General features: G+C 40.4%; 1 protein-coding gene across 1 annotated transcript; it reads right to left on the bottom strand.

Annotated features, from left to right (window-relative positions):
* Positions 1-220: 220 nt before the first annotated feature.
* On the bottom strand, positions 221-5286 carry LOC148112639 (uncharacterized). Its single transcript, XM_087874858.1, has one exon. It carries the CDS (start codon positions 1983-1985, stop codon positions 246-248), a length of 1740 nt encoding a protein of 579 aa, XP_087730984.1. The 5' UTR covers positions 1986-5286; the 3' UTR covers positions 221-245.
* Between the last annotated feature and the right edge of the window lie 15557 nt (positions 5287-20843).

The following is a 20843-nucleotide window of genomic DNA, read 5'->3' as shown; positions in this document are numbered from 1 at the left end:
GATCACAAGGCACACGTTGAATGGCCTTGATGGCCAGCAGATGGTTGATAGCCGCCTCCATGAGGGATCTACGCTTGGCTATCTGGGACAGGGGACAGCGAGTAAAAGACAAAGGGGGGGTGGAAAGAAATTCAATGGCCAATCCCGATGAAATAGAGGCCAGGTCCCAGCAATCCGAAGTAGTACTCTCCCAAGTGTTGGCGAAGAGGCCCAATCTGCCGCCAATGGGAGGATCACAGGCACTACTAACGACGGCGATGGATGAAACGACCTCCTCCCCCTCGAAAGGGCCGCCGGGAACCAAAGGCCCTCCCCCTGGAGGGTCTGTCCTGAAAATTCCTCTGTGTAGGGCCTAGATACCCCGTCTGGAAGTTACCCATGGAACGGGAGGAGCCCAAACCGCCCTCTGAGGACCTCATTGGGGGGCGTGGACCATATGGGGAGAAACGGGGTTCCCCTCTCCGAAAAACAGCAGGCAAGATCTTTCGTTTGTCCTTGGTTTCAATGAGAAACTTGTCCAAGGCATCACCAAACAACTTCGTGCCCGAAAAGGGAACAGAGGCTAGGCGCCACTTGTGTCTGGCATCCGCCTGCCAGTGGCGAAGCCAGACCAGGCGGTGAGCGGCAACAGCGGAGGCCATGGATTTAGCCGCAAACCGTGTAGCGTTTAAAGTGGCATCCACAGAAAATTGCACCGCAGCCACAATCTTGTTGAGGTCCTGTTTCAACCTCGAGTCCTCAGAGGCCATCTTTTCTTGTAGCTGGCGAAGCCAGAGAAGTGTGGTCCGATTAAAGAAAGAGGCTGTGGCTGCCGACTTAATGGCCCATGCTGCCCCCAGGTGGGCCCTCTGCAGGACCTGTTCAGCTCTGCGTTCTTCCGGCCTTAGACCTTCCTCCGGATCCCCTGGCAGAGAAGATGCTGTAAGCAAAGCTGCCACAGGGGCGTCAATAGAAGGTGTCTGCAATAGGGACTCAAGGTCAGGGGAAACAATGAAATTTTTCTTGTCTGTGGAGGATGGCATAGGAGTTGAAGATGGTGCAGACCATTGTTTATGTATGACCTCCAGAAAGAGAGGAGGTGTAGGGATTGCTGTTATCGGTTTAGGTTGCTCAGCAAACAACGGGTTCAAGGAGCCTGCCGAAGAGGTAGGTTCCGGGGGGTTAGAGGGGCCCAATAGGGCCACATTTACCGCCTTGAACAATAGAGACTTAAATAAATTCTGAGGGAACAGGCCTGTAAAGGCGGGTTGATCTGGAGGTAAACCCTCATCCTCCGATAAGTCTGGTTCTAGGTCTGTCGCACCAACCTGAAGGGAGTGGTCGCTGACACATGAAATGGCAGGGGAGTCAGATCCCGTTAGTGAAATTGCATCCTCCATATTAAAATCGTCCTCAGGCTCCTCATCGGCCTCAAGGATGGACTGGGTGGGGGGAGGGTTAGGAGTGGGAAACCCCCGCTCTGCCAGGGATTGTTGCACAGCCATAGAAATCATGCGCTGAATGTCCTCAGGGCGCCAATAAGCCTGGGTTTGGTCGCCAGCCGGCCCGACCTCTGTAGAGGTACGGACCGGAACAGAAATTGGAGGAGCCTGAAGCCCCAAAGGAGAGGGAGCGTAAGACTCCACAGGAGGAACCATGACTCTGGTTGAAGAAGAACCCCAAATATCAGTGGATTCAGCAGACAATTGGAAATCTTGCAGAGACACCTGATCAGAAGTGGCAGAGGACACTCGTTTGGGTCCGCCAGAAATAGACGTGGGCCCCTTAGGGTGCACCAGGTCTAATCCCGAAGCTTCCCTACGTTGGTTGGTAGGGGGCTTGTCTTGCCCAACCCCTTTAGTGGGGGTCTTGGCTGAACCCCTAGAACCCGTGGCCGGGCCAGGCGCCTTGTGAGCTGGTGCGTGGCCTTCCTTAGTCGTGGCCATAGACTGCGCCCTCACTGTGGCCCTACGGCCATGTCTAGATTTGGCCAAAGATTTGGGCATAATGAGTTTGATTGGATTATAATGTAATTATTCAAGGCAGATAGCTCAGGGGTATCAGATATTTGTTTTGGCTGGCAAAATGGCTGTAAGGGAAGGAAGGGCACAGTTGGTCAGACTGGAGGCCCTGAGAAAGCGCAGGCAATTTTTGGCACCTCAATTGATGAAGGGCACTAAGGGAGCGATAAGATAAACAAAAACTCCTCTGTGCCTGTTGTAGCTCTCCCCTGTTAAATCTAGCAGCGCCTGAGAGCCTCGTAAATAAAAGCCCCAGCTGGGAGAGGACAGGGCAAGCAGCCGAAGCCACGCGTCGGCAAAAGGCACTGGAGGGAAGCGCCCAGCAGCTGAAATCAATTAACGCTGGGCGCAGAGAACAGCAAGGAAGCGCGAGACTTCTCTGCCCTGTCAATCTTAATTATGAGGCTTGTTAGCGTGGCGAGGCTAGCGTGGCGAGGCTCTTGACAATATATCGAGCTGAAATAGCTTCCAAACCTTGTTCCGGTCTGATTGGGATAATCAGAAGCCGGACAAGCCACAGAGCCGACAAGCGGCTATATTGGTGAGTACAAGACTCTCTTAGGGACAGAAATAGGCTCACAGTTAATTGGAGACAAAATGGCCGCCAGACAGCAAATGGAGGGGGCGCGAAAGCTCCACTGTTTAATTTTAAATGAAAGGCCAAACCGGATGGCTGAAGGGCAGGTAACACCCCTACCCACAGGAGCGTTAAGCTCCACTAAATAAGGAAAAATACTTACTGACAGTATAAATGTTGGAGATGGAATGAAATAAGAGGAGAGAGGAAAGAAGCCTCAGAATTTGAGGAAAAACTCTGAGAGGCCTGGAGTATCAAATCCGAATCAGAATGCCTAGAATAGTCAAATCAGTCCAATAGTCAAACCTGAGAATCAAATTGAAAGGAATAGCTCTAAAAACCAAAGTTCACTAGAGCCACAATCCACACAACTGTCCAGTCTGATGACTGAGCAAAAAGCTGGGAGCCCTAGCAACAGGGGGCGGATTTTAAAAGAATTCCAGGCTCAGTCCATCCTCTGACCAATGAGCACAACCCACGTCTGGCTGCTGTCTCCACCCTCAAGGGAGAAAATCCTGTTGTTGATTGGGAGCATAAATTCCAATCAGAAGAATTTGGCTATTTGCTGTAAGCAATTCAATTGCTACAAACCTACCATCTTCATCTGCTTCTATAACTTTAGCTGTTAACTTTTTATTTACATAAATAACCACACCATTCTTTTTTTGCGAAGTTGAAGATATAAAATGTGTTCCTAGTTTGGAGTTTATCAAATATTTTTGATCTTGAGTTGTGATATGCGTTTCTTGTAAACAAATTATATCATTATTAAATTGTTTCAAATATGTAAATAATTTCTTCCTTTTCTGTGCTGAATTCAACCCATTAACATTCCAAGATAAACACTTAAAGGTCATCTCCCTCTTTCTGGAGCAAAGAGCAGAATAATTGAAGATCATCTGAAAGCTTCGATCTCGCTCCCCCCATGGCTCCAATCTCTTGTGCAGTACTCTTAACTGCCTCCTTGTCTTGTCTTTCCTGTTGTTGTTGTTGCTTTTGTTTAAGTAACTTAGATTGAGCTCGAGTTATACGTTGATCCTTAACTTCGATCATCCGAGCCGGGTCCAAGATTGGAGAAGATTCCAGCAAAGGCTCATCCAAAAAACCTCCTTCTGCGCCTTGCAGAGGTTGCTTCTCTTCACTCTCCTTAATCTCCAAAACTGTAGATGTGCGTGGAGATGGTGTTCTTTCCTTAAAAATAGTAGTGTAGAAGTGCTGTGCCTTCTCCACGGTGTTCAAACGATATCTTTCTCCCTTATATCTAAAAATTATACCAACTGGGGCGTCCCACCGGAAAGGTATCTGTAAATTTTGCAATTCCTTAACAAGAAAGCCAAATTCTTTTCTAGCTTTCAGCATTTTAGGAGGTAATTCTTTATAAATTCCAATTCGTGAGCCCCCCACTTGCACAGAAGTGTAAAAGGATTTTTGCAGGATATCGTTTCTTATTTCTCTATCTGTAAAATATATGACCACATCTCTAGGTAATTGTCTTTGTCTGGCCACCCAGGAATTCACTCTATAAATTTTGTCTATTTTGTGGAAAACCACATCTGGATTAACTTGTATAATCTTGGCCAGGGCCTCAGAACAAACTTGTCTCAAATCCTGTCTTTCCTCCTCTCGAATTCCTCAAAGCCGTATGGCAAACTCCATTGCCCTGAATTGTACCATAACAATCTCGTTTTCAACTCTTTGCATTTTATTGTCAACATCAGCAATTTTATAATCATTGTCTTTCATCTTAACATTAACTTCTGATTTAAGTTCTTCAACTTTAAAATCAACTTTCCCAATAAATTCTGCCAGGCCAGATGCCACTTCTGATATTTTTTTGGTCACCTTGTTTTGGTTCTGTTTCACCATATCTTTAACTTCATTAATTTCCTGGATAAATTCCTGATGTGATTTTTGAAGTTTATCATCTATCTCCTGTTGAGATTTTTGAAATTTATCATCCAAAGTTTTAGAAATAAATTCTTTTAAATCTCCCACATCAAATTCTTTTTTCTGAGTCTGTAGCTGTTGAGCAGGGGGAAGCTGCGTTTCATGTTTGTGTGTGGGGGATCCCCCCCTGTTGCCTTCCCTTCCTGCTTCTTTGAAGCCATCCTGCCACGTAGTCTAGTTTTTCTAAAGAGGGAAGTTCCTTTTCCTTTCCCTCCTGCACAAAGACTTCTAAAAAAGTCCCCCAGATTTGATCAAATAAAAGCTGAAGTAAAGCAAAGTCAAGTATTGAAAAGGGAGAAATTTTTCACTTGTTTCTCTTATTACAAACAAGGCAACTTTGTAGCAACTTGGTAACTTTGTAACAAAGCAAGATAACTTCACCAATCCACACTCGCTGGCTCGTTAACTCTGAGGCTGAGCGCCATGTTTTTTCAAAGCACTTTCACTCATTCGCATTTTTCTCAATTTAAAAAGTCAACAAAGCGCCAATACTTGCGTTTCCTAGTTTCAGGGTTCAGGTAGTTTCGCTGTTTATTAAAGCTGGTTCTTTCGCTTTGAGTTTCCTGCAGCCGGCTTGTTCTGCAAAAGCAGAATCGTCCCACGTCGCCCGGAGTTTCAGCAGGTTGGGAGGGAGCCGCGCCTGTTCTCTCCCCAGAAACAATTCCCTGGGGGGTTACAGGGGCTCGACCTGTGCCCTGCGATCTCTGCTTCAAGAATCCTGAGGATTTTGAAGTTTTCGAGCCGCTTCTGGGTCGCGAAGCGGCTCTACAGGCGGCGGGGCTGGCGGAGCTTCAAAAGGCGCTGCCGTCACCGAAGACAAGGAAACCGGAAGTCAACAGAACTTAAAAAGCATTTGAAAGAATTTTTTGAAATAAATTTGAATAAAGGTACCCCAATTGAAATTGTGTGGGACGCAAGTAAACCTTATATGAGAGGGGTACTTATTTATATGAATTCTAAACATAGACTGTTTCGACAAAAGAAAAGATCTGAACTGGAAATAGAAATAAAGAATAAAGAACAGTTACTCATTAAAAATCCAACAGATGAAAGAATACGTAGTGCTATAAAACTTTTGAAAGACCAATTTCAAATGCTTATGGCGGAACAAGTTGCAACAAACTTACAATATGCGAAGCATAACACATTTTGTAACGCTAATAAACCGGGCAGATGGTTGGCTTACACATTGAGGAAAAAACAAAGTATACGGACTATTGACAGTATTGATATTGGAGGGAAAGAAATTTTCCAACAAAAATTAATTAAAGAAGCTTTTGTGGACTATTATACCAAACTATATGCCAAAGAGGAGGTGCAGAATGGACTTATAGAAAAATATTTAAATGATAAAAGAGTTACAAAAATTACTGATCAACAAAAGGAAAGAATGAATTATCCTATAACAGAGGAGGAGATAATAATAGCAATTAAACAGTTAAAAATAGCCAAAGCTCCTGGCACGGATGGTTTGACCGCAGTGTATTACAAAATTTTGCAAGCTGAAATGGTGGGACAACTCAGAGATTTATTTTGCAATATTCAACAAGGGGGTAAAATACCCCCATCATGGACAACTGCTTATATATCTTTGATACCAAAAGAACAAGTTGGTCCTAAAAAACCAGAGAATTATAGACCAATATCTCTTTTGAATACAGATTATAAAATCTATGCGAAAGTATTAGCCAACAGGTTGATGCCAGTAATTCAAAAGGTGATTCATGATGATCAAGCGGGATTTATCGAGGGCAGACACATGAAGGATAATGTAAGGCAAGTAATAGATTTATTGGAATATCTTGAGAAGAATAAACAGATTCCTGCAGTGCTGGTCTTTCTGGATGCAGAGAAGGCCTTTGATAGAGTGGATTGGAATTTTCTATTAAAGACTTTAAAAAAGATGGATTTTGGGGATCAATTTATACAGGCGATTTCAGCAATTTACCAAGAGCAAAAGGCACAGATCATCATTAATGGAAGTTTAACAACAGAGTTTAAAATTGAAAAAGGAACAAGACAGGGATGTCCGTTGTCCCCACTTTTATTTATTCTAACACTAGAAGTCTTGCTAAACACAATACGGGACTCTAATATCTTAAAAGGCATAATGATTAGGCAAGAGGATTACAGAATAAAGGCATTTGCAGATGATCTGGTTGTTACCCTATCACAACCAATGGAATCAATAATCCTGATGAAGGACATTATACAAGACTATGGTAAAGTTTCAGGTTTTAGACTGAATCCAAAAAAGACTAAAATGATAGCTAAAAACATGACACAAGATCGTAAACATGAGCTTGAAAGAAGGGCAGGTTTTGAGACTGTACCTAAGGTAAAATATCTAGGAGTTCAGGTTGCAGAATCAAACATGAAATTGTTTCAAAATAACTATGAGGTGTTGTGGCGAGAGGTGCAGAAAGATATGGAGACTTGGAAAAAACTGCAGCTGTCTCTACTTGGAAGAATAGCGGCAGTTAAGATGAACATTTTGCCAAGATTTCTTTTTTTGTTTCAAATGATTCCGGTGCTTAAAAGCGATAAACAATTGAAAGTCTGGCAAACTGGACTTAATAAGTTTGTTTGGAACGAGAAAAAGCCGAGAGTGAAATTGAAAATTATGCAAGATGTTCCAGAAAGAGGAGGTCTTAAACTTCCAAACCTACAGTTATATTATGATGCAGCAGCTTTAACTTTAACAAGTGATTGGTTTGGAAGTAAAAAGGCTGGAATATTGAATGCAGAAAGTTTTGATCTTGAATTTGGATGGCATGCTTACTTATTTTATGATGACAAAGTTGATAAATTATTTAAAAGTCATATACTTAGAGACTCTTTGATGAGAGTTTGGAAGAAGCATCGACTCAAATGGGATTATAAAATACCGCTATGGCTGGATCTTGGTCATACTTTGTGGAATACAAATATAATGTCACTCGGGGGGTTTTTATACAAAGAGGTTCTTTTTACAGATGCGGGCAGATGGCAGCTGAAGACATTGCAGACACTGTTGGATGAAGGGATTAATTTAACTTGGTTACAATATAATCAATTACAATTGAGATGGAAAGAGGACCAAAAAACTGGTATTATGTTGCATGAGGAAGAATTGGTTAGACATATAAGAGAGAAAGGTCCAATGCATATCAAAAGGCTTTATAATGTTTTGTTAGAAAGGGACTCAGAAACTGAATTAGTTAAAGACTGTATGATTAAGTGGGCACAAAATTTTGAAGAACCAGTGATGTTGGAAACATGGGAAAAAAATTGGGTTCAGAATGTTAAATTTACACAGTCGCAGAACCTGAGGGAAAATTTCTATAAAATGTTTTATAGATGGCATTTAGATCCCAAAAAGTTGTCATGTATGTACCCTAATGTTCAGCCAAAATGTTGGAGATGTGAATGTTTGGATGCTACGTATTATCATGTTTGGTGGACCTGTAGGAAAGTTAAGGCTTTTTGGATAAAAATTTGGTGGGTCATGCAGAATGTTTTGAAGAAAAAAATTCAATTTTCTCCACAACTGTTTTTATTGGGTATAGTTAAGGGTTTTACATTGGGTGAAACAAAATTGATATTGTATATGATAACAGCAGCAAGATTGTTGATAGATAAATACTGGAAGAATGAAGCTTTCCCCACTATCGAGGAATGGACTTTGAAGATGGCCAGTTTTGCAGAGATGGCGAAGATTTCAGCATACTTAAAAGATTGTTCACAAGAGACTTATGAATGGGAATGGAAAAGGTGGATAGAATATGTTCAGAACAAATATCAAACTAGAAAGTATCAAATAGCTTTTATTTAAAAATAATATATTAGAAATATTTTAATGTAATGAGGTAAAGAGAAAAATTATACAGGGGAGGGAGGGGTTCAAGTTTACATATAAGTGTTATATTACGGTTTTGTTTTTTTTTTGGTTGTTTTCTTTTTACCAGTTATGAGTATATTATAGGGAAGTCTGGGGGGAGGGGAGGGTTAGGGAGGGCTAGGGAGGTTGGGAAGTTTGGGGGGGGAGGTGGGGGGGGGAAGGGTGAAAATGTAATTGTAAAACTTTTGCAATAAAAAAAAAAAGAAAGAAAGTTGCAGTGGAAATACTGGGCTCTTCAGATTTGTTGCATATTGCCTCCTCCATACATACATCCTTTGCAAAGTTGCATTATGTAAATATTTTTCTTATGAGGGGCTGGGTATTAGGTAATGATATGTGAGGAACTTTGAAAGAAGAATTGTAGTGGCAGTCAGGAAGGACAATTCAGTGATGCAGATTGGGGAAAAACATGCATTAGGAAGTAATAGACAATTGTAAATGAAGATAGTGTTGATATATAATCTGATTTCTAGGAAACACACAAAACCTAATTTAACAAAAGACCATTGTTTTCATATATTATTGAAGGCCAAATATGGCTTTTTCAGGCTCGTGTCTCAGCATGCATATTTTCCAATGAGACAGACCAAGACAGGAAGATCATTTTATTACAATTTATCAGAATATTCAGACAAAGGGATTCCTCTAATTCAAAGAGGGAACCCCCCCCCCTTAATTTACATCCCCTTTTAAAGTTAACATAACAAAGAAAAATGCAAGAGGAAAGTTGATTGGACAGAATAAAAGTAACCTCCCCTTTGCACAGGAAATCAATTACATGTAGTCAAACATGTTACATATTTGCCTCTCATAAAATCACACATGTTCATTAAAATGAAGTCTGACCTCAGAAGGGGCATAACCTGTAAGGAAAAGAGTTCATGAAAGACCCCAATTTGTACTAGCAAACTTTTTCTTATCTGGAGATAGTCTCCAGCCTGTTTATCTTTTCAGTTTAGGAATGTTAAAAGCTATTCCTACATTCCAGTCTGCAGAGATCCTAAACATCATTTTAAAACAGAGGAAATAAGTCAAATTAAAATAGAAAATAACTGTTAAAAATACAAAGTTAAAATATAAAGTATCTATGTTAGCTAAATTACATGGATTAAATTACAAAGTCCATGTCATTTGCCCCTTACATGATATGTCCAAACAAGCCATATATGTTTCGCTTAGTGACTAATATGATCTATAAAATATGCTAAACTGGGTTCACCTGAAAGAGTGAATTTCATACTAGTCTTCCTATAGTAAATTGCACAAATAACAAGTGATTGGTGAAATCAAACTAATTTTAGTGAAGACTAGAGTTTTAGAGATTTTCAAACTGATTCTGAAGTAATTATAAGCACCATACAGGATTTATGTGGCAGTCCATTCTTAATTCCAACAATATTAATGATTCTCTTTTCTTTGTACTCACATAGTTTTTTTTTTTTTTAATTTGATTTATATGCCGCCCTTCTCCGGAGACTCAGGGCGGCTTACAGTGCATTCAGCAATAGCCTTCATACTTTTGTATATTTATACAAAGTCAGCTTATTGCCCCCACAAACTGGGTCCTCATTTAACCTACCTTAGAAAGAATGGAAGGCTGAGTCAACCTTGAGCCTTGGAGAGATTCGAACCAGCAGTAAATTGCAGGCAGCTATGTTAATAACAGGGTGCTTTAAACCACTGTAGTACCAAGGTTCTTGGTAGTTCCTGAATCTTTACAAAAATATTTTGCCATCGTATAATTTATCAGTAGACTGAAAATTCATTGTTTCAATCTGTCACGAGTGTTTCCAGGATTGCTGTGGTTACTTGCCTACTCACAAACAGAATGGTTTCAATCAAGCCATCTCCTGTTTGTAATTATCTGCAAGCCTTCCCCGCCCTAGTTAATTGCAGGTTAATTCCCCATATAAGCAAGGACCTTTTCGCTTGCTACTTGGGCCTAGACTCCGGTTTAGGCCTAAATGCACAGCTCCTGCAGGAAGCTCAGTGCAATGCCGCAGATGGGAGAAGAATGCAGATAAGGACTCCAGACGCCATTGCAGAGAAACTCCCACGGATGCTTGCCTTTTGCTGTTTTGTAGCACGCAAGCTATCATCGGGACTGCTGTTGCTGGACCTCCTTCCTCCCACAAGCTTCAAGCAATGTTTGCTGTTTGAACTGTTTTTACTTCAGGTGACTTTTAGCTGTGAAGTTTGTGCTGCCGCCCCTTCTATTACCTCGATGATGTATCGACGCCGAAGCTGCTTATCTTCATGTTAGCTTTATTCTCTTGTGAACTGTTTCGGTATTGTGGAGAGGAATCTAGGGAGATAGCCTTGCTTCACATACCCAGATAAGACTTTGTTTTTAATGTGCTTTCTTAAAGACATAGTGCTTTTTAAATGTTTTAAAGTAAATTATATTTTTACACAAGACGCCTCTGTCAGATTTATTTCAGTCTCAGTGTGTGTTTGCTCATGAGCTGGTTCACGGTTCGGGGTACCCCTCAACCCCATTTCATAACAGTTGGTAGCAGAGGATGGTTTAACGAACCTACGCTCATGTGGTAATGCGCTAGACTGGAATGTCTGCAGTTGAACAGATGTTGACTAGGGCAGCAGCAGCAGCAAAAAGTATGAAGTCACAAACTGGACTGTCTGGGGCTCAGGCCAAAAATGTTTTGCTGAAAAACCCCAAACTCTAATTGATTTAGAGAATAGTGGAGCTGTAAGTTTTGGAGCAGAGACCTCAACTTCTGAAGGGCCTAAGATAGTGAGTAAACCATCACCTAAAGAAGTAGAGACTGGAAAAACGCCACTTCAGGTCTTGAAAACAAATACAGAGGTGGATGATGAATTTAGGAAGCCAATCCTTCAGTTTTTAGGTTTGCCCACAGTAAGTCAGAACCAGACTGCTGATTCTAGCGGATTATTAAAGAATCCAGCCATGAAAGGAAAGAAGATCGAAGTCCTAGAAAACACCGGATCGGTAAGAGACTTTCAATCTTTTCCTAAAACCCCTACCTCAGACCATAAGTGGAGAATGGGGGATAACAGACTGCCTGATTTGAATGTTCCTGCTTCTTTGTTAAACCAGCATGGCCAAGTTGATATTGCGCCATCTGCTGTTGAAGCCATCATAGATCAGGCCATAAAGACTTTAGCTCCCTTGATGACATCAATGACTTCTGCTAAAAATTTAAGAGACTCTCATGTTGAGTGTAAGGTTGCAAGTGTGATAGAAACTTTGGCAACCATTTTAGGCAATGGTTTGCAGGCGCCATCAGCCCAACAAATAATAGCTGCACGTACCAAAGTACCCCTGATGTCTGCGACTAATTCAGCGCATGCCATGAGTGGGATATATCCATCTGTGACAACATCGACATCCAGGACGGTTCCGGAGGCTGCCTCAACTGAAGATAGGAATTTGGGAGCGCGTCCAAAAATTCCTAGAGATGTGTACCAGAGAGGACCCTCGAGCTTTTGTGATCAAACCAGGATGAGCTTTGTATCCGCACAACCTGAAGTTTTAATCTCTCCCATTGGGGAGGAACGATGGTCAGAATGCCAGATGGAAGACACTGTGCTGTGTGCTTCCATTCCAATGCCTTATTGCCCGTTCCAGGACGGACCACATTTTGAACATCAATTAATGTCTGTTTCCATGTTTATTTATTTATTTATTTATTTATTTATTTTATTGAATTTCTATACCGCCCTACTCCCGAAGGACTCAGGGCGGTGCACAGCCATGAAATAAAACACATAGATATACAAAATTTAAAATCGAATAAAATGAATTAAATAAATTTGGCTGAATTTGTACCCATAATTTAAGATACCCATATTTTAAAATACATTAAAAATTTAAAATTTACACTTAAAAGGGAGAAGATTTAGGCGAGGCCAGCTTGATGAAATAAAAGCGTCTTCAACTCGCGGCGGAAGGTGCGCAGATCCGGAATCCTCCGTATCTCTGGGGGGAGCTCATTCCAGATCGTCGGTGCCCCCACAGAGAAGGCTCTCCCCCTAGGGGCCGACAGCCGACATTGTTTGGCCGACGGCACCTGGAGGAGCCCCTCTCTGTGTGAGCGTACTGGTCAGTGGGAGGCTGTTGATGGTAGTAGGCGGTCCCGTAAGTAACCAAGTCCTAAGCCATGGTTTAATAATGTATAGGTCCTTCCTCCTAATTTTAAAAGTTTAAGTGTGGGTGGAGGAAATTTTAAGGAATGGGTTAAGAGTATCCAAGTAATCTTAATGAAAGAGAATGTTTTATCATTGTTGTTAAAACCCCCACCTAGACCATGGTCCTTAGAAGTTGATCTTTTACATCATAAGGCCTTTTGTATTTTATTGATGTCCATTGACCCTGCATTATATCCCAGTATACATAGTAACCTGACCGTAACAGAAGTTTGGGTGAAACTGCATAAGCTATTTTGTTCAAAAAGCTCCCATGTTACAAACAGAGTTTATAGGGAGTTCTATTCCGCAAGATTGAAGGCGGGAGTAGATATTAATGAACACTTATGTGAGTTAAACAGGTTAAAGCAGGAATTGATGTTGAGGGGGGAAACAGTGTCTGAACAAACCCTCATTACTGTTATACTCTATTCCCTTGATCCTAGCTGGGATAATTTTATATCGCAACTGGATAATGTTAGTTGTAATAACTTATCTTTAGAAGTGTTATCTGGCAGATTGATTGCAGAAGATAACTTGCGAAAATGCAGGGCGGCTTTTCACAAAAAGGAAAAACCTTTAAGGAGGCCCGATAGTTCAGATAGAGCATATACTATCGGAGAATGCTTCAATTGTGGTTCAAGAGAACATTATAGAAGGGATTGCCCACAAAATGTGAATGCTGAGACCTGCAGTGATAGCAATTATAGTATCTCATTTGGTAGTAACAATGAATCACAGTTAGAACTAGGTGATGAGGATCAAGACTTTCACCAGAGGAAGCCTTGTAAAGACAAATGTAAAGTTAATAAAAAGTTTTTAAATTTTAACTTAGAGTCAGATAATAGGGAACCTGAAAATGCTAATGCAATTGCTATAGGTGAGCCACTGCACAATGAATGTGCTCACTTGATGCATCGCAGGCTAGGTCATGTGAGTTTTCCTATAGTGAAAAAGGTAACCGAACACTCAAGGGGAACCAAGATCAATGATTGTAACACATTTCTAGATTGTTCAATTTGTAGGAGTGCAAAGTTGAAGGTGAAATCTGCGCCCAAGAGGTCTCAGAGGTACTCTGAACACCCATTTCAGCTTGTCCACATGGATTTGGTGGGTCCATTCGCACCTTCCGTGGGTAAGAGACGGTACTTTCTTACCATAATAGACGACCATAGCAGATTTGGATTCATTTTCCCCTTGATGTCCAAAAATGAAACGTTGACTAAGTTTAAAGAATTTTGTAACTTAGTCCAGAATCAGCACAAGGTCAGAGTTAAGAAGATCTTGACTGACAGAGGAACTGAATTTAATTCTAGTCAGTTCTCCAGCTGGTTGAGGAGTAAGGGCATAGTCCACTTATGCACCGCGCCTTACTCTGCGTTTCAAAATGGCGTCATAGAACGACGCAATGGCGTGTTACAAACTATGATGCGGTGCGCCCTAGAGGATTCCGGATTAACTTTGCGTATTGGGTAGAAGCAGTTAGATACGCGAATTACACCCTGAACCGTGTGTGGTCTAGCGTGGTGCAGAAGACCCCATATGAGGTGCTATACGGCCATAAGCCTAGCTTGGCACACCTCCACGTTTTCGGAGTGATGGCCGATGTTCATGTCCCGAAGGAGCTCAGGAGAAAGGGAGACCGGATCTCTGTTAAACTGAGATTCGTTGGTTACGAGCAGGGCTCCAAGGCATTTAGGTTTGCCTACGCTAACGGAAAACTGATGATATCAAGGTCTGCCACCTTTCACGAAGGGGCCAATTGGAGTAAGATCCATGCCAATGAGATTCTTACTCAGAACCCTTCCCGTCGTTGTTGTAGATGAGCGGAGGATATATCGGAGAACCTATCTGAGGATAGGGATACATCTGGTTCTGGGAAGCGTGCATCCCAGGCACCCTTGAAAGGGGTATTGAAGCGTAAGATGGGGGTAGCCAGGAAGGATAGGCACCCAGCTTCTGAGACGCATAGTGATAGTCACCAGGTAGATGATTCATCAGATGACTCTGATGTGAGTGACACTCCTAAAGGCAGACCAGTTAGGGCTACTAGAGGCAATAAGCCTAAGAGGTACAACGACTTTGTTACCTCAGTCGACCAGGTTTTGGCCACCCCTCAGAGATATGAGGATGTGTTGGCCTTACCTGACCATGAACGACAGAAGTGGCTGGCCGCCATGGATATGGAATTAGACAGCCTGAAAAGGCTGGACGTATTCATGCCAACTAGATTGCCCAAAGACAAGAGGGTGATCGGCACCAGGTGGCTTTTCAAGAAAAAGCCCATTGAAGATGGGGGCTTTGTCTATAAGGCGAGACTAGTGGCACAGGGATTCTCGCAGAGATTCCCTGACGATTATGAGGACACCTTCTTGCCCACGGTGCGCCCTGAGAGCGTGAGAACAGCTCTCTCTATCGCTACCATGCGAGGCGAACATGTCTATCAGTTCGACATTCAGACCGCGTACCTGCACGCCCAGTTAGATAAAGAGCTGTACGTGAGGATTCCTCAGGGAGTAAGCCATTGGGAAGACGATGTGTGGTTGTTGAACAAGAGCCTATATGGCTTAAAACAATCTGGTAAGCGATGGTACGAGTGTCTCACTAAAAGCCTGAAAGAGATGGGCTTTTTACCATTGTCGGCTGACAAGTGTGTTTTTGTCAAGGAAGATCAGGGCATTAGGGAAACGGTACTGTTGTACGTTGATGAAATCCTATATATTTGCAGATCAGAGAACAGGCATAAGAAGTTCTCTGAGGACCTAAGTAAGAGTTTCGCCTTAAAACCATTAGGTCACATTAGCAAATTTTTAGGGGTACAATTCGTAAAAACCGAGAAGGGGTTTTGACTCTCTCAGGAAGATAAAATTCAGGAATTGCTTAAAAAGTGTAGCATGGTAGAGGCGAAGCCATGCGATACCCCTATGGCAACAGACTTCCTTAAGAGTATGTACACTCAGAGCACGGAGTTTGAAGACAAGACCCTTTACAAGTCCGTGATTGGGTCGTTGTTGTACATTGCAAATTGGACTAGACCGGACATCAGTCTAAGTGTAAATGTGTTATCTAGACATTCTGAACATCCCACACAGTACCATTGGAGCGGAATCAAATGACTCCTGAGATATTTAAAAGGTACTGTGAACTATTCATTGTTATTGGAACCAGAAGCAACTAGAGAATTAAGATTGAGTTGTTTTTTGGATGCCGATTGGGCAGGGGATGTTAGATCTAGAAAAAGTACCTCGGGGTACATTGTATACCTAAATAGTAGCCCCGTATATTGGTACTCTGGGAAGCAGAAGCTAATTGCAACTTCCACAGCGGAAGCTGAATATGTCAGTTTGTCCAAAGCTTCCAATAACCTAGTTTGGTTCGACGATCTCTTGGTAAGTTTATGGAGGCAGTGCATACATCCTATAAAAGTCTATGAGGATAACACGGCTACCATCAACATATCGGAAGCCGATGCTGCAGGCCAGAGATCGCGCCATATTGATATTAAAATCAAACATGTGAGGCAACTGGTGAAAACAGGTTTCATTAAGACTGTGTATTGTGAAACCAAGGAACAGGTAGCGGACGTGTTTACCAAACCGCTGCCCCATGACCAACACCTCTATCTTCTGGGTAAAATGTCTATGGCTATGTGAATGTACTTACCATTGATGTGTACATGTACCCAATGTAGAATGTATGTTTGTTAACGAGTCAAATAGCCGCAAAGAAGGGGATTGTCACGAGTGTTTCCAGGATTGCTGTGGCTACTTGCCTACTCACAAACAGTATGGTTTCAATCAAGCCATCTCCTGTTTGTAATTATCTGCAAGCCTTCCCCGCCTTAGTTAATTGCAGGTTAACTCCCCATATAAGCAAGGATCTTTTCGCTTGCTACTTGGGCCTAGACTCCGGTTTAGGCCTAAATGCACAGCTCCTGCAGGAAGCTCAGTGCAATGCTGCAGATGGGAGAAGAATGCAGATAAGGACTCCAGACGCCATTGCAGAGAAACTCCCACGGATGCTTGCCTTTTGCTGTTTTGTAGCACGCAAGCTATCATCGGGACTGCTGTTGCTGGACCTCCTTCCTCCCACAAGCTTCAAGCAATGTTTGCTGTTTGAACTGTTTTTACTTCAGGTGACTTTTAGCTGTGAAGTTTGTGCTGCCGCCCCTTCTATTACCTCGATGATGTATCGACGCCGAAGCTGCTTATCTTCATGTTAGCTTTATTCTCTTGTGAACTGTTTCGGTATTGTGGAGAGGAATCTAGGGAGATAGCCTTGCTTCACATACCCAGATAAGACTTTGTTTTTAATGTGCTTTCTTAAAGACATAGTGCTTTTTAAATGTTTTAAAATAAATTATATTTTTACACAAGACGCCTCTGTCAGATTTATTTCAGTCTCAGTGTGTTTGCTCATGAGCTGGTTCACGGTCCGGGGTACCCCTCAACCCCATTCCCTAACACAATCTAAAGTAATTTATCCCTTGGAAATTATTTTGATTGGGTTTACAAAGGTATAGTGTAATTTTCATGGTTCTGATTTACCACAATGTGTGAACCCAATATTATTTGTAAACTAGGGCTTCTGGATTAGTATTATATATGAATCAATAACCCAAAGCCATCCAATGAACAGTAGTTTAGAAGAATGAATGAGTTTATACAACTATTTTTTCCCAGGGCTGGATTAGTTTCAGTTGTTCAGCATCCTGTTTAACCATATATTATTTTTCCCCTCATTAATCATGGGGCATAAAGACCCAATTGGCCTAGTGGTTAAGTCACTAGGCTAGAAACCAGGAGAGTTCTCCCGTCGATCACCATGAGAAAGGGCATATCAGGTAAGACCAACGCCCCTTCTACTTCCACCTTCGACATGAAAGCCGGTTGGGTGACTTTGGGCCAGTCGCTGTCTCTCACCCATCTCACCTCACAGATTTTTTGTTTTTGCTTTTGTTTTGTGGGGAAACAGGAGGAAGGAGTAGTTGATAAATTCACCACTTTGACTGGTTTATACAAATAATACTGGTAGGATTAAAAATGATAATAATAAATAAATGTTGTGGGAAAGTAAAGTATCAGACATAAAAAGTTGTACAAAAAGAAAATTTCCTAATTATAAAACTCACTGCCAGGGTCTGGCTAGTTTCCCTTTACTAGGCAGAACCTGAATTCCGATTTTGACTTCAGCCTTGGTAGGATTGGATTACATATTAAGAATCCCTGAATTACATATTACAATAAGCCATTGCTTCCTTAACCCTTGCTTTGATACAGTCACCATTTAAAAATCAGAATGACTTGTTCAGATACATGCTAAACAAAATTAAACTGCATTATGACTGAATGTATGTACTGAGACCTTCCTCTAGTTAAGCAACCACATCTTTTTTTCTTTCTTTACACACACACACACACACACACACACACACACACACACACACACTTCTAGAAGCTGCCAGAGCCATGGTAGTGATGAAAGATGTGCCAAGTTGAACTTTCACACTTTTTTGTGCCTTTTGGGAAGTTAAGAGTATCTATCTTTTGTATTTTATATTTTCTTTTAAAAAGTATAAAAATGGTAGCACTGAAAATTAGCTTTTTTGTTAAATTTCACTGAAATGATTACAGGATTGGCATAGGGTGTAAAGATTGCAGAAACAGGGTTGGGAGTTTCAGGATCTTCCACGTTAATTTAACAAATATATGAATTCATTTAGTGTAGATTATAGCATCAAATATTGACATTAATAAAGAAACATATTGTTCTTGGGCACCAAGAAAATCTTCTGCATGAGACTGTCGCTAAGTGTCATTTATACCTTAAAACAGTAAGGTTAAAAGCTTGATAATAGGATTAATGAATGAACTTTAGAAGGTCCAGAAAGTAACAACTGATTTTGGAAGAAGGCAAGTGCCATATGTGACTAATAATAGTATCATAACAAGGAATTATACAGCAATTTCCTCTTTCAATGTACATTAAAAGTATTAAGTACCATTACACAAATGGAAGGTAGATAGCGAGCTCTTTTTCTGTACATTACATTAGACCTATTTTGCCTTTATATCACATTAAACTTATCATGCTTTTCATGCTTTTTGTAAGGATCTTCTAAAAGGCAGATATAAGTAGTCATATTTTGTTGGGTATATTTGCAAAATGGGATCAATTTAAGAAATTGTTTTTTATATACATCCTCATGGAGGTAGCTCTTGATAGCATGCTAATTATCATCATTACCATTGTAGCAAATTAAGAAAATTAATTTGATTTGCAACACATCATATATAGAACATTTTGACACTGAAATAAGCATATACTGTATGTGTCTGTATATGTACTGATATGTACACATTCATTTAAAATGATTCCCAAGATACATATAAGAAAAGATGAAAAATATTTACAATGCAAAAAATTAGGTAAATCTTTCGTAACACTAGCAGAAGAAAAGAAAAGAGGAATAACAGTGTATGTTAAAGAAGGAATAGAGAGCAATTTGAAATACACAGACCTAATAGGAAGAATTTTGATAATAGAGGTAAAATTTAAATATAAAAGTATTTTATTAGTGGTTATATATGCGCCAAATAGTGGACAAATGGAATTTTACAAAAAAGTACATGAAAAAATAATAGAACAAAAAATGGAGAACGTATGTTTGATTGGCGATTTTAATGCAATTGTTGATGTAAGGAAGGATTACAAGTGATCAGAGCAATTAAAAAAAAGAAAAATATACTACCCACAACTTTTATTGATTTAGTAGAGGAATTAAATTTAGTTGATAGTTGGAGATTTTATAACCCTGAGGTAAAAAAATTTACATATTATTCGAACCCCCATAAATCCTGGTCTAGAATTGATATGGCATGGGTAACCAACATATTGATACAAGAAATAGAAAAAGTTGAAATAATATCAAATAATTGGGCTGACCATAATCCAGTAATGCTAGTATGGAAAGGACAACAGAGGAAAAAGAGTAGATGGACGATGAACAGACAGATATTGAAAGAAAAAGAATATATTGAACAAATGGAAAAGGAATTAAAATTGTTCTTTAAAGATAACACAAAATATCACACCTCCCTTCAGAATTTATGGGATACAACAAAGGCTTATGTGAGAGGATTGACGATAGCTTATAATGCAAAAAGAAAAAAGGAGAAGGAAAAAGAATATAATAAAGTACAAGAAGAGATTAAAAATTGGGAAGAAAAATTACAAAATGACCCTGGGGATGAGCAAATTAGAAGGAAATGGATGGCAGCTAAACATAAATTGAACATATTAGATCAGGAAAAATATATAACGGCATTGAAATATATAAAACAGAACCATTTTGAGCACGCAAATAAACCAGGGAGGTGGTTGGTTTATAGATTAAGAAAAAAAAGGGAGAAAAGATCATTCCAACAATTACAGGACAAAAAGGGTAAAATGCAACAGAGCTTAGAAAAGAAAAAGGAGATAGCAACTCAATTCTTTCAAGAACTTTATGAGAAAGACAAAGTGACATACAGAAGAAATAAATCAATATCTGAGTGGGGAGGGAATGTTAGCATTGTCAGAGGAAGAAAAAGAAATACTAAATAGGGATATTACCATAGAAGAGCTAAAGGAAGCGATTAGGAAGCAAAGAAATAATAAAACCCCAGGGACAGATGGTCTACCAACTGAATTTTATAAAGTATTAGGAGAGACACTGAATTGGATTCTACTAGAAACATATAATGAAGCATTGATAGAGGCAAAGCTACCAGACTCATGGTGAGAGGCATACATCTCGCTGATACCAAAGGAAGGAGCAGATACAACACAAATAAAAAATTATAGACCGATCTCTCTATTAAACACTGATTATAAAATCTTCATGAATATAATGGCAAATAGAATGAAAAAATTATTGAATTATAGAATACACCCAGATCAAAACGGCTTCTTACCAACGAGACAGATAAAAAAACAATATAAGAATAGTAATAAATGTATTAGAATATTATGAGGTACATCCAGAGAGGGAGGTAGCACTGGTGTTTCTGGATGCACAAAAAGCTTTTGGTCAGGTGAATTGGCAATTTATGACTCAGCAAATTAAAAACATGAAATTTGGGGAGTGATTTGAAAAAATGATAGCCTCTATATATAGAAAACAAAAAGCAAGTATATTAGTAAATGGAGACTCTACTAATTTTTTTGAAATAAGTAAAGGAGTATGGCAGGGATGTCCACTCTCACCTTTATTGTTTATTTTAACATTGGA

Source organism: Pantherophis guttatus, chromosome 8 (assembly GCF_059756535.1).
Source record: "Pantherophis guttatus breed Tessera chromosome 8, ASM5975653v1, whole genome shotgun sequence".
NCBI classification, from domain to species: Eukaryota; Metazoa; Chordata; class Lepidosauria; order Squamata; family Colubridae; genus Pantherophis; species Pantherophis guttatus.
The sequence above is the reverse complement of the archived record's forward strand: the minus strand, read 5'-3'. Positions and strand labels throughout refer to the sequence as shown.

Excerpts from the sequence above, each read along its gene's own strand:
- LOC148112639 (XM_087874858.1), bottom strand. The coding sequence starts at position 1,985 with ATGCCCAAATCTTTGGCCAAATCTAGACATGGCCGTAGGGCCACAGTG.